Source organism: Trichomycterus rosablanca, chromosome 2 (assembly GCF_030014385.1).
Source record: "Trichomycterus rosablanca isolate fTriRos1 chromosome 2, fTriRos1.hap1, whole genome shotgun sequence".
Lineage (NCBI taxonomy): Eukaryota > Metazoa > Chordata > Actinopteri > Siluriformes > Trichomycteridae > Trichomycterus > Trichomycterus rosablanca.
This window is the reverse complement of record NC_085989.1, coordinates 47,409,417-47,421,388: the sequence shown is the minus strand read 5'-3', so window position 1 is coordinate 47,421,388 and position 11,972 is coordinate 47,409,417. Positions and strand designations below refer to the sequence as shown.

At 48.5% G+C, this 11,972-nt stretch overlaps 1 protein-coding gene across 1 annotated transcript; it reads left to right on the top strand.

Annotated features, from left to right (window-relative positions):
- Window positions 1-420: 420 nt before the first annotated feature.
- LOC134334444 (NACHT, LRR and PYD domains-containing protein 3-like) lies at window positions 421-8,946 on the top strand. Its single transcript, XM_063016759.1, has 5 exons — window positions 421-472; window positions 1,237-1,536; window positions 1,672-1,941; window positions 2,035-2,118; window positions 8,514-8,946. The coding sequence occupies exons 2-5, from the start codon at window positions 1,250-1,252 to the stop codon at window positions 8,578-8,580; spliced, it is 708 nt and encodes a 235-aa protein (XP_062872829.1). The 5' UTR covers window positions 421-472; window positions 1,237-1,249; the 3' UTR covers window positions 8,581-8,946.
- The last annotated feature ends 3,026 nt before the right edge of the window (window positions 8,947-11,972 follow it).

Sequence of the window (11,972 nt, the reverse complement as noted above, 5' to 3'; positions counted from 1 at the left end):
CAGTGTGCACAGAAAGGCTATAATAAGTGCAAAATGTTGCAATGAAAACAGCAAAAAAAATGTGGTATAAAGTGGTAAAGTTTTACAAATATAAGACTACAAGAAGGCAGAAGCAAATCTGAGTAACCAGAGGAATCCCACATGGACATAGGGAGAACATATCAAAATAACTGTTAAATTAAAGATGACAGATGAATGTTTGTGTTCTCTACAGGTTCAACTCCACTGTTGTGCTGTCCATCATCAGAGAGATCTATGAAAGTGGTTTTGCTTACTGTGTAACCAGCCTGATGAGATCAACAGAGAACTGTATCAACCTGAACAACAGAGAGCTGGATCATCACCACTGTGCTGCCCTGCGCTTCACCCTCCAAAACTGTACAGCTGTATCTCTCAGCCTGCTGTGGACCTTCATACCAGATGAGGAACTTGAGAAGATTCTGCCTCTGCTCATCAGAGTTTCTCAGCTCAGGTTGGTCTGTGTTAAAAGAAACAAAATAGTGGAGAAGAAAATAAAAAATAAACAATTATTTAAGGTTAACATGTTTTGTTTAGATAATTATTAGGGCTGTCAAACGATTAAAAATTTTAATCGCGATTAACCTCAGAATTTCATATAGTTAATCGCGATTAATCGCATTAAAAAAAATCTGTGTAAATGTTATATAAAACAAGGATTTTTAAGTGAAATGTTACAATTACAATGCTGAACACATTTTATGCTAAATGTACTTATGTTAAAAACTGCTGGGACAAGAGAAAACTGTAAGGGAGTTTTATTCACTCACATACTAGGCAGTAATACTATCCAATGGTTTGATGGATGTTTCTACACGAAGTGAGTGTGTTTTGACCCTTTGGGGCTTCCATAGTTCATGGACAACGTGCTTGACTCAGCTGTCCGGTATTCTTTACCGTAACAGAATAAGTTAATAAAGTGTTCTGCTCCCGACAACTTGTGAATATAGCGTGTATTTATTTCTTTATTATGCAAGTGCAGATGCTACGACGCTCTTTTACATTATGTTAACAAACCGCAAATGAAAAACGGTGACATGTCCGACATTAAAACGTTTGTTTTACCAGTCAAGTCTCAACATGAACTAGAATTTGCGTTAATGGCACTATTTATCTTAATCGCGTTAAATTGAGATTGCGTTAATGCGTTATTATCGCGTTAACTTCGACAGCCCTAATAATTATACATAAATTTAAAACCTTTATCTTTGTTCTCAGTGTTGACAGGCTCATGTTGGTAAGGCTGATCCACTTCTGCAGGACAAATGAGCTCCAGCAGGAGGCAGCAGCACTTCTTACTGCTCTGCAGAACAAGCTGGACTTTTCTTCCCACATAGGTCTGGATCTGACTGAAGCAGTACAAGATAAACTTCTGTATCTGACCACCAGCTACTGTGAAGACATCATCTCGGCCATCCAGAACACTAACAAGCTCACAGAGCTCATACTAGAGGATTGTAGAATTGAGGACACTGGAGTGAACGTGCTCTTCTCCATCCTGCATAATGTGAGACTACGGTAAGACACATAAAAGACAAAATAGTGACATCAAATAGTAAATGATCTTATTTGTACACATTTTTTAATCTCATTGACAACTTCAAATCTTCTAATATTTCTTTTTAAATGCAATGAATTCACCTCGACCTCCAGGTGCAGTAAAGCAGTTCTGCTCCAGTTCCTGTCTCTTGTATCTATAGAGAATCAGTTGAAGTGTTGCAAACGTGCTCTTGATCTTACCAGAGCATTAGATAGACAGGTGGACCTCAGTGAGACCCGGCTAGACCTTCAGGCTTGTAAATCACTGGCACTCTTACTGGAATTTTCTGAAGGGCTTTCAGAACTGGACCTCAGCCACTGCCAACTTACTGATGACAGTCTGGAGCCACTGCTTACACACCTGCATAAAACAGCCATACTGGAGTAAGTCTGATGTGTGTGTGTGTGTGTGTGTGTATGTGGTGTCTTAACTTACATTGATTTTATTTGAATCCTGCTTTTTATTCCCTTTTTCAGTCTGAGCCATAATAAAATAGATGACCGCTTAGCAAAAAGAATCTACAAAGAAGTTTCCACCAGCTGCAACATACAGACAGTTCGGTAGGTGTAACTGTTAAAACATCCAGTTCTTTGTAAAGAAAAACTTGCTGCTCAGATCTTCTACTCCAGTGTCATTTACTGAATGTGAGAAAAGCAGTCCTGAATATCTTAAGTGAGCACTGGGAAGAATCACCACACACAGACCAAAGCCAAGTTTGTTATGGTGGGGTCGTAACCCACCAAGAACCGGGGGGGAAAAGAACCCAAAAGGCGAGTGCACAAACAACCAAAACCCAGAAGTAATAACACAAGGACTTTATTAAACAATATAAATGAGGACCAAAACAAACAACCAAAAGGAAAACCAAAACGAGAGGGGGGGCGGCAGGAGCGGTACTGGTAGCGCCGGGGAACTGCAGGGCGGACAGGTGACCAGGAGCGATGAACCGGGATGCAGGGAACGAACGATGAGTAGAGGAACCGGAGTGCAGGATGTAGGTGGAGAACGGATGCAGGAACGCAGGAAGACCAGGAACGGTGGGACCAGAAAACAGGAAGCCGTAGGAACGCAGGAGAACCAGGAGCGGCGGAACCAGGAGCGGGGGGGAAGGTCTAGGAAGCGATGAAAAACAAAATGCATTAGGAGAAAAAGGTAATAGCAGTGAACTCACGTTTCTAAAGGCACGACGAACAGCCGTCTGTGTACCGTATGGTGAGCAGACAATCTGGCGAGGAATGCAGGAAAAGCCGGCGTATAAATGCAGGAGTTGATGAGATAAGGAATGAGGCGCAGGTGTGTGTGGAGTCCGCCCTCCAGCGATCTATTGGCTGGTTACCGCAGCAACCTCCGAAAACAGTACCGCTCCAGGCCGCTAGGGGGAGCAGGGAGCAAAACGGGAAAACAAACGCAAAACAACACCAAGAACAAAAGCGATCGGGGGAAACTAAAGAAAACCGAGAAAAACTAAATACACCCCGGGATAAAACAAAACGCTGGGAAACCCTGAAAATAAAAGGTAAGTGCTGGCGGATCCTAACAGTACCCCCCCCTCAACGGCCACCTCTAGGTGGCCTACCGGGTCTATCGGGATGTAGACGGTGGAACTCACGGACCAGGTTGGAGTCAAGGATGGCAACCCGGGGAACCCACGACCGCTCCTCAGGCCCATAACCCTCCCAATCCACCAGGTATTGGAGGCCCCGACCACGCCTACGGACATCCAGCAACCGGCGAACCGTGTACGCCGGATGCCCATCGACAAGCCGGGGGGGTGGTGGGGGTTCGGCCGGAGGGTTCAAGGGAGAGGAAACCACGGGTTTGAGTTGGGAGACGTGGAATGTGGGATGGATCCGCATGTGGCGGGGGAGTTTCAGTCGCACTGACGTGGGGTTGATGATCTTCTCGACAGTGTAGGGGCCGATGTAGCGGGGGGAAAGTTTCCTAGATCCAGCACGCAGGGGGATGTGAAGGGTGGACAACCAGACAGCTTGACCAGGAGTATAGGGGGGGGCCGGTCTTCTATGAAGATCGGCCGACTGCCGGTTGGCGTCCCGAGTGCGCAGGAGGGTGGTCCTGGTTGCGCGCCAGAGTCTTCTGCACCTGTGAAGGTGGTGCCTAACTGAGGGGACTGCCACATCGGCTTCTTGTTCGGGGAACAGAGGTGGCTGGTAGCCTAGGGAGGCCTCGAAGGGGGACAGTCCTGTGGCAGATGACACTAGAGAGTTGTGGGCGTACTCGACCCAGGCCAGGTGGGAGCTCCAGGCCTTGGGGTTGCGAGCAGCCATGCACCGTAAGGCCGACTCCAGGCCCTGGTTGGTCCTCTCCGCCTGACCGTTGGACTGTGGGTGGAAGCCGGAGGAAAGGCTGACTGTGGCGCCCAGTGCCCTGCAGAAGGCCTTCCAAACCTGGGAGGTGAATTGGGGCCCTCGGTCCGACACAATGTCCAACGGAATACCGTGCACGCGGAAAACTAAATTTACTAAAAGTTCTGCTGTTTGGAAGGCTGTGGGAAGCTTCGGCAGAGCGGCAAAGTGCACGGCCTTGGAAAACCGGTCCACAATGGTGAGGATGACTGTGTTCCCGTTGGAGTCCGGAAGGCCCGTGACGAAGTCCAAAGCAATATGGGACCATGGGCGACCCGGGATAGGAAGAGGCTGGAGTAGCCCCGCAGGAGACTGATGGGATGCTTTGCTGCGTGCACAGGTGGTACAGGCCGCCACAAATTCCCTAACATCCTTCTCCAAGGATGGCCACCAGAAATGCCTCCTTAGGAGGGATAAGGTACGACTCGTCCCGGGATGGCAGGCGATGCGGGACTCATGGGCCCATTGAAGGACCGGCGAGCGAGCTGTGGCCGGGACGAAGAGACGGGTTTGGGTTCCTGTCCTGGGGTCTGGTTCCTGGGCCTGGGCTTCGGTGACTAGACGGCGAACGTCCCAAGTGAGGAGCCCAATAAGTCGACTCGGCGGGAGGATCGTCTCGGAAGAGGTGAGGGCTTCCTTCGGGGCAAACTGGCGAGAGAGGGCGTCCGGTTTGATGTTCCGGGATCCAGGCCGGTAGGTCAAAGTAAAATCAAAACGGGCGAAGAACAGTGCCCATCTGGCTTGCCTGGCGTTCAGCCTCTTTGCTGTCTGGACGTAAGACAAATTCTTGTGATCCGTCCAGACGACAAAGGGCTGAGCGGCCCCCTCCAGCCAGTGCCTCCACTCCTCCAAGGCCAGTTTCACCGCCAGTAGCTCACGGTCCCCGACATCGTAATTGGCCTCAGCAGAAGAAAGGCGACGTGAAAAAAAAGCACAAGGGTGCAGAGGGTTCTCGGGACTCGCCCGCTGGGAGAGCACAGCCCCTACCCCCGTATCGGATGCATCTACCTCCACCACGAACTGCTTGTCGGGGTCGGCCTGGATGAGGATGCGGGCGGAAGTGAATAAGGTCTTGAGTCGGAGAAAAGCCTCCTCTGCCTCCCGGGGCCAGGTGAAGGAAATCTTAGTAGAGGTGAGGCGAGTGAGAGGTGCTGCAACGTGGCTGTAGTTTCGGATGAATCGTCGGTAGAAGTTTGCGAAACCCAGGAAGCGTTGGAGCTCCTTCCGAGTGGTAGGGGTAGGCCACTCTGTGACCGCTCGGATCTTGTGGGGGTCGGCTCTAACCTGGCCGCTCTCCAGAATGACCCCGAGGAATTCCACAGAGCCGACGTGGAACTCGCACTTCTCGACCTTGACGAACAATCTGTTCTCTAATAACCGAGAGAGGACCTTCCGGACATGCGCTCCGTGTTCCTCCCGGGACTTGGAAAAAATCAAGATGTCATCAAGGTAGACGAACACGAACCGGTTGAGGAAGTCTCTGAGCACATCGTTGACCAAGGCTTGGAAGACTGCTGGGGCGTTACAAAGCCCGAAGGGCATCACGAGGTACTCGAAGTGGCCGAGCGGGGTGTTGAACGCCGTCTTCCACTCGTCGCCTTCTCGGATCCGCACCAGGTGATACGCGTTACGCAGGTCCAACTTTGTGAAGATGGTAGCACCGTGCAGGGGTTCAAAGGCCGATGATATCAAAGGCAGGGGATACCGGTTCTTGACCGTGATCTGGTTGAGGCCCCGGTAGTCGATGCATGGCCGCAGGGTCTTATCCTTCTTTTCGACAAAGAAGAAACCAGCTCCTAAGGGAGATGATGAGGGGCGGATGATCCCGGCGGCCAGAGACTCAGAGATGTAGCTCTCCATCGTGCTCCTCTCGGCACGAGAGAGGTTATAGAGCCGACTGGTAGGCAGTGGAGCACCAGGCAGCAAGTCGATGGCACAATCGTAGGGTCGGTGAGGGGGTAGAGACTGGGCCCGGTCTTTGCTGAACACCTCGCGGAGGAAGTGGTACTCCCGGGGCACCTTGGACAGGTCAGAGGATGCTGCAGAGGGGGTGGTGCTTGTCCCGTTCCCCGGCTGAGGGATGGCGGAGACCAGACAGTTGGCGTGGCAAAAGTCGCTCCAAGCCACAACTCGTCCACGAGCCCAGTCGATGTGGGGGTTGTGACGTGCCAACCAGGGGTAGCCCAGGACTAGGGGGGTCTGAGGAGCCTTGATAACTACAAAGGAGAGGGTCTCCCGGTGGTTCCCTGAGAGGATCAGGGACAAAGGTGCGGTACGGTGGGTCACCCGGGCAATGATCCGTCCATCCAGGGCTCGCGCAGTGATAGGAGGGTCCAGGGGCTCCAGGGTCCCCCCCAGCTGACTAGCCAGCCCTTCGTCTAACAGGTTGTCCTCCGCACCCGAGTCCACTAAGACCTGGAGAGGGATCGAGCAGCCATGGCAGCAGAGGGTTGCCTGCATGCGGAGGTTGCGTTGCCGGGAGGAATGGGATAGGTGGGGGAGAGGGGATAGTTGAGAGTCGCCCGCCAGTACCCCCACGGCTACTGACGGGCGCCCTCTTTTGGCCGGACCGGGCATGCCCGCAGCATATGGCCTGCCTGACCACAATAAAGGCATTGCCCGGCCCTGAAGCGGTTAGCCCGCTCCTGGGAGGTTAACCGGGCACGCCCCAACTGCATGGGTTCAGGCATGGGTACCAAGGGTCTAGGGACAAAACTGGAGGCACCTGAGGGCTCTGAGGGGCTCGAACAGGTCAAAAGGGAAGGTAGCCCGGAACCGGGTCTGGCCACCCTTTCATGGCGGCGGCCGCGGAGGCGGTTATCCAGGCGGATGGTCAGAGCTACCAGGGAGTGGAGGTCGGGACTCTCGTCCCTTACCGCCAACTCATCCCTAAGGGAGTCAATGAGGCCCCGCTGGAAGGCCTCCCGGAGGGCCTCGTCGTTCCACCCGGAGTCGGCGGCCAAGGTCCAGAACTCAATAGAGTATTCCGCCACGGACCGGGAACCTTGACGCAGGGAAAATAGTCGGGAAGAAGCACTCCCCGAATAATCCGGGTGGTCAAACACTGTTCTGAACCGGGCGAGGAAGTCAACAAACGAGCCCTCTCGAGGGTCCGTCTGTGACTGTACCGCTTCAGCCCAGGTCAGGGCCCTGCCTCTCAGGTGACCAATAATAAAGGCCACCTTACTGGCCTCGGTGGCAAAGGTAGTGGGACGCTGACGGAAAATGGATTCGCATTGGAACAAAAACCCTCTGCACCTCTCCAGGTCTCCACTGAAAGGCTCGGGGTTGGGGACAGGTGTTTCCACGGAGGACCCCGGAACCACGGGACCCGTCGGAGGTACGACCGGAGCCTGGGAAGGAGCAAGAGGTACAGTGTTAGGAGGTATTAGACGTGCTACTTGTTGGGTCAAGTCAGCGAGCTGCTGGCTGAGTGTCCCCAGCATCTGGTTATGGCGGGTCAGGACCATCTCAACGGTCAGGTCCTCACCCGTTTGTGCACCCGTGGGTTCCAGGTTGGCCAGATTGTACTGTTATGGTGGGGTCGTAACCCACCAAGAACCGGGGGGGAAAAGAACCCAAAAGGCGAGTGCACAAACAACCAAAACCCAGAAGTAATAACACAAGGACTTTATTAAACAATATAAATGAGGACCAAAACAAACAACCAAAAGGAAAACCAAAACGAGAGGGGGGGCGGCAGGAGCGGTACTGGTAGCGCCGGGGAACTGCAGGGCGGACAGGTGACCAGGAGCGATGAACCGGGATGCAGGGAACGAACGATGAGTAGAGGAACCGGAGTGCAGGATGTAGGTGGAGAACGGATGCAGGAACGCAGGAAGACCAGGAACGGTGGGACCAGAAAACAGGAAGCCGTAGGAACGCAGGAGAACCAGGAGCGGCGGAACCAGGAGCGGGGGGGAAGGTCTAGGAAGCGATGAAAAACAAAATGCGTTAGGAGAAAAAGGTAATAGCAGTGAACTCACGTTTCTAAAGGCACGACGAACAGCCGTCTGTGTACCGTATGGTGAGCAGACAATCTGGCGAGGAATGCAGGAAAAGCCGGCGTATAAATGCAGGAGTTGATGAGATGAGGAATGAGGCGCAGGTGTGTGTGGAGTCCGCCCTCCAGCGATCTATTGGCTGGTTACCGCAGCAACCTCCGAAAACAGTACCGCTCCAGGCCGCTAGGGGGAGCAGGGAGCAAAACGGGAAAACAAACGCAAAACAACACCAAGAACAAAAGCGATCGGGGGAAACTAAAGAAAACTGAGAAAAACTAAATACACCCCGGGATAAAACAAAACGCTGGGAAACCCTGAAAATAAAAGGTAAGTGCTGGCGGATCCTAACAAAGTTAATGGTTAGGGAGCTGGGATTGGAGAGGACATAAAACCTATTTAAACAGGTGCTGTGGTTAACTATTACTGGGATGTGTAACTCACATTGCAACACAGAGGCCAGAGGAGAAGGACAAATGCCAAAAGTTTTTGAACACCTTTATATTCAATCTATCAGTGACTATAGTGTTTTTACACACATGAAGATGTATTCAGATATTGTAAAGTTTGAGGTTTTTTATGTGTCTGCAGACTCTTCAACAACAGAATTACTGATAAAAAGATCTTCCAACAAGACAAGCGCTTTGAGATCTGGTGATGACTGTGGACCATTCTCTCTTTTTAATCATCTGAATAGAAGACATGAAGAACTGTGTATACATGAGTAAATAACAAGTGACAGTAATAGCATATATACTCTAATATTAGTATACACGTTTGTGAGTAAATGGAATGACTGTTATGTGGTAACTCTTATCTGCTTGTTTAGTTCCACATTTTCGAGATAGTTGATTTGTGTATGTGCTTGGGTGGCTCAGCAGTAACTTGTTGTAACAGCTTGTAACAGTAACAGTGCTGTGATGATCAAATATGAAAATGTAATGCTTTTTTTTGTTTATTTATTTAATTATTAAGATTTAAACATCATGTTTTACACTTTGGTTCCATTCATGACATGACAAGTAGTTACAGGTTACACATGATACATCAGTTCAAGTTTAATGTCAAATGTATCTATAATTTACCAAATTTACATGTCTTTGGACTGTGGGAGGAAACCAGAGCTCCCAGAGACCCACACAGACACAGGAAGAACATGCAAACTCCACACAGAAAAGACCAGAACCACTCCACATGCGAATTGAACCCAGGACCTTCTTGCTGTGAGGTGACAGCGCTACCCACTGAGCCACTGCACTGCCCCTAAACATGAAATGTAAAAAAAATTATTTGCTTTAGCTTTTGGTGTACACACTGTCAAATTGTTTACCTTTCAGAGCTTAAATTGTACATTTTATTTTAATAATCAGTTGGTGGGGCAGATTTTTTAATCTTGAAATTTGTTATAATTTGCATATTGAAACCTAGATACCATTGTTTGCTCCATCTCAGACTATAAACCATAGTAGCTGTAGCGTGAATGAGTGCTAATGTGCTGCATCTCATTTGTGGGCTATTTAAGGTAAGATCAGTCCAGCTCTAAATCACTGAGCAAACTCAGCCGGTAAGGGAATCGGGCAATATGCGCTCTCTATTCTCACTGTTTTTTGTATTTTTCATGGACAATGTTTTTTTTGTTTTTTTTTACCAAATTATGATTACAGTCACCTGTTAACATCACTTGTTTGAAATCACATCATTATTTACTCTTTTTTTTTTTTTTTACCTCATTAGTGCCTTTAAATTGCTCTATCCCATCTTTTCTTGGAATGTGTTGAAGGCCTGAAATGCAAGAATGAATGTGTATTAACAAATAAAATTAGGTTGAGCAAACATATTTTAGGGTTCATACTGTCTGAAGGTGATGCATCAGAGGATTCATACCAGATACACTGTTTTCTTCTGCTCCTCTGGGATAAAACTCTGGGATTGTCTTCATTTCCTCTCACTCCCTGGGATCCATCCATATACCAAATTAGAAGAGAGAACTTGGCTTTCAATCTTCATTTCCTGCACTGCTAACCTATTTCTAATCACTCACAATATCACTGTGCTTACAATCTGTTCATCATTTTGCTTTTCTAAATGGCCTCCATGTTACAGTATAGGGCAGTTGCCTATAGTTAGCCTAGCGGTTAAGGTACTGGACTAGTAAAAAGAAGGTTGCTGGTTCAAACCCCACCATTGCCAGGTTGCCACTGTTTGGCCCTTGAGCAAGGCCCTTAACCCTCAGTTGCTTAGACTGTATAATGTAAGTCGCTTTGGATAAAAGCATCTGCTAAATGCTGTAAATGTACAGTAGTTATAAAAGTGCATATTGTCTGAACGTGGATGAAGTGTTCTATCTCTGAACGCTTGATTAGGGTCATGAACCTGTGAGTAGATATGTATACTGGAGTTTGATTATGATGTGTTTTGTGCCCTATAGCTTAACTACTCCGAATCTTGTTGATAAGTTTACATACAGTGCTTATGGATTACTATGTAAGTCTAGTGTATGGGTTGTGCAGTGATACAGATGAAGTCAAAACTAAGATGCTAATGGAGTTGGAGTTGTTGCTTTTCTTTAAACCAAAGATGCCAGGGGCCAGTAAGCCAGTTTCAGCCTGTGACATTGTAATACTATAGTACTTTTACTGTTACATTAATGCACAACACTGGCTTTCAACAATATTTGTGGCCATCAGATTGAATGTTGTGAACCATTGCATTAAACTCACGACCATGTAAAGTTATTTTAAATGTGAGCTTTGCTGTTTGATTCAGGAGCTTTTAATTCACAATTTCTATCCATTTAAATTCAGTGGGGCCAAAAAGTATTTAGTCAGCCACTGATTGTGCAAGTTCTCCTACTTAGAAAGATGAGAGAGGTCTGTAATTTTCATCATAGGTACACTTCAACTATGAGAGACAAAATGAGAAAAAAAATCCAGGAAATCACATTTTTAAAGTATTTTTAAGATTTTTAAAGAATTTATTTGTAAATGATGGTGGAAAATAAGTATTTGGTCAAAAACAAAAGTTCAACTCAATACTTTGTAATATAACCTTTGTTGGCAATGACAGAGGTCAAACGTTTCCTGTAAGTCTTCACCAGGTTTGCACACACTGTAGCTGGTATTTTGGCCCATTCCTCCATGCAGATCTCCTCTAGAGCAGTGATGTTTTGGGGCTGTCGCTGGGCAACACGGACTTTCAACTCCCTCTAGGCCACTCCAGGACCTTGAAATGCTTTTTATGGAGCCACTCCTTCGTTGCCCGAGCGGTGTGTTTGGGATCATTGTCATGCTGGAAGACCCAGCCACGTTCCATCTTCAATGCTCTCACTGATGGAAGGAGGTTTTGGCTTAAAATGTCACGATACATGGCCCCGTTCATTCTTCCCTTAACACGGATCAGTCATCCTGTCCCCTTTGCAGAAAAACAGCCCCAAAGCATGATGTTTCCACCCCCATGCTTCACAGTAGGTATGGTGTTCTTGGGATGCAACTCAGCATTCTTCTTCCTCCAAACACGACGAGTTGAGTTTTTACCAAAAAGTTCCATTTTGGTTTCATCTGACCACATGATATTCTCCCAATCCTCTTCTGGATCATCCATATGCTCTCTGGCAAACTTCAGATGGGCCTGGACATGTACTGGCTTAAGCAGGGGGACACGCCTGGCACCGCAGGATTTAAGTCCCTCTCGGCGTACTGTGTTACTGATGGTAGCCTTTGTTACTTTGGTCCCAGCTCTCTGCAGGTCATTCATCAGGGCCCTCCGTGTAGTTCTGGGATGTTTGCTCACCGTTCTCATGATCATTTTGACCACACGGGATGAGATCTTACGTGGGGCCCCAGATTGAGGGAGATTATCAATGGTCTTGTATGTCTTCCATTTTCTTACAATTGCTCCCACAGTTGATTTATTCACACCAACCTGCTTGCCTATTGTAGATTCACTCTTCCCAGCCTGGTGCAGGTCTACAATTTTCTTCCTGGTGTCCTTCGACAGCTCTTTGGTCTTGGCCATGGTTGAGTTTGGAGTCTGACTGTTTGAGGCTGTGGA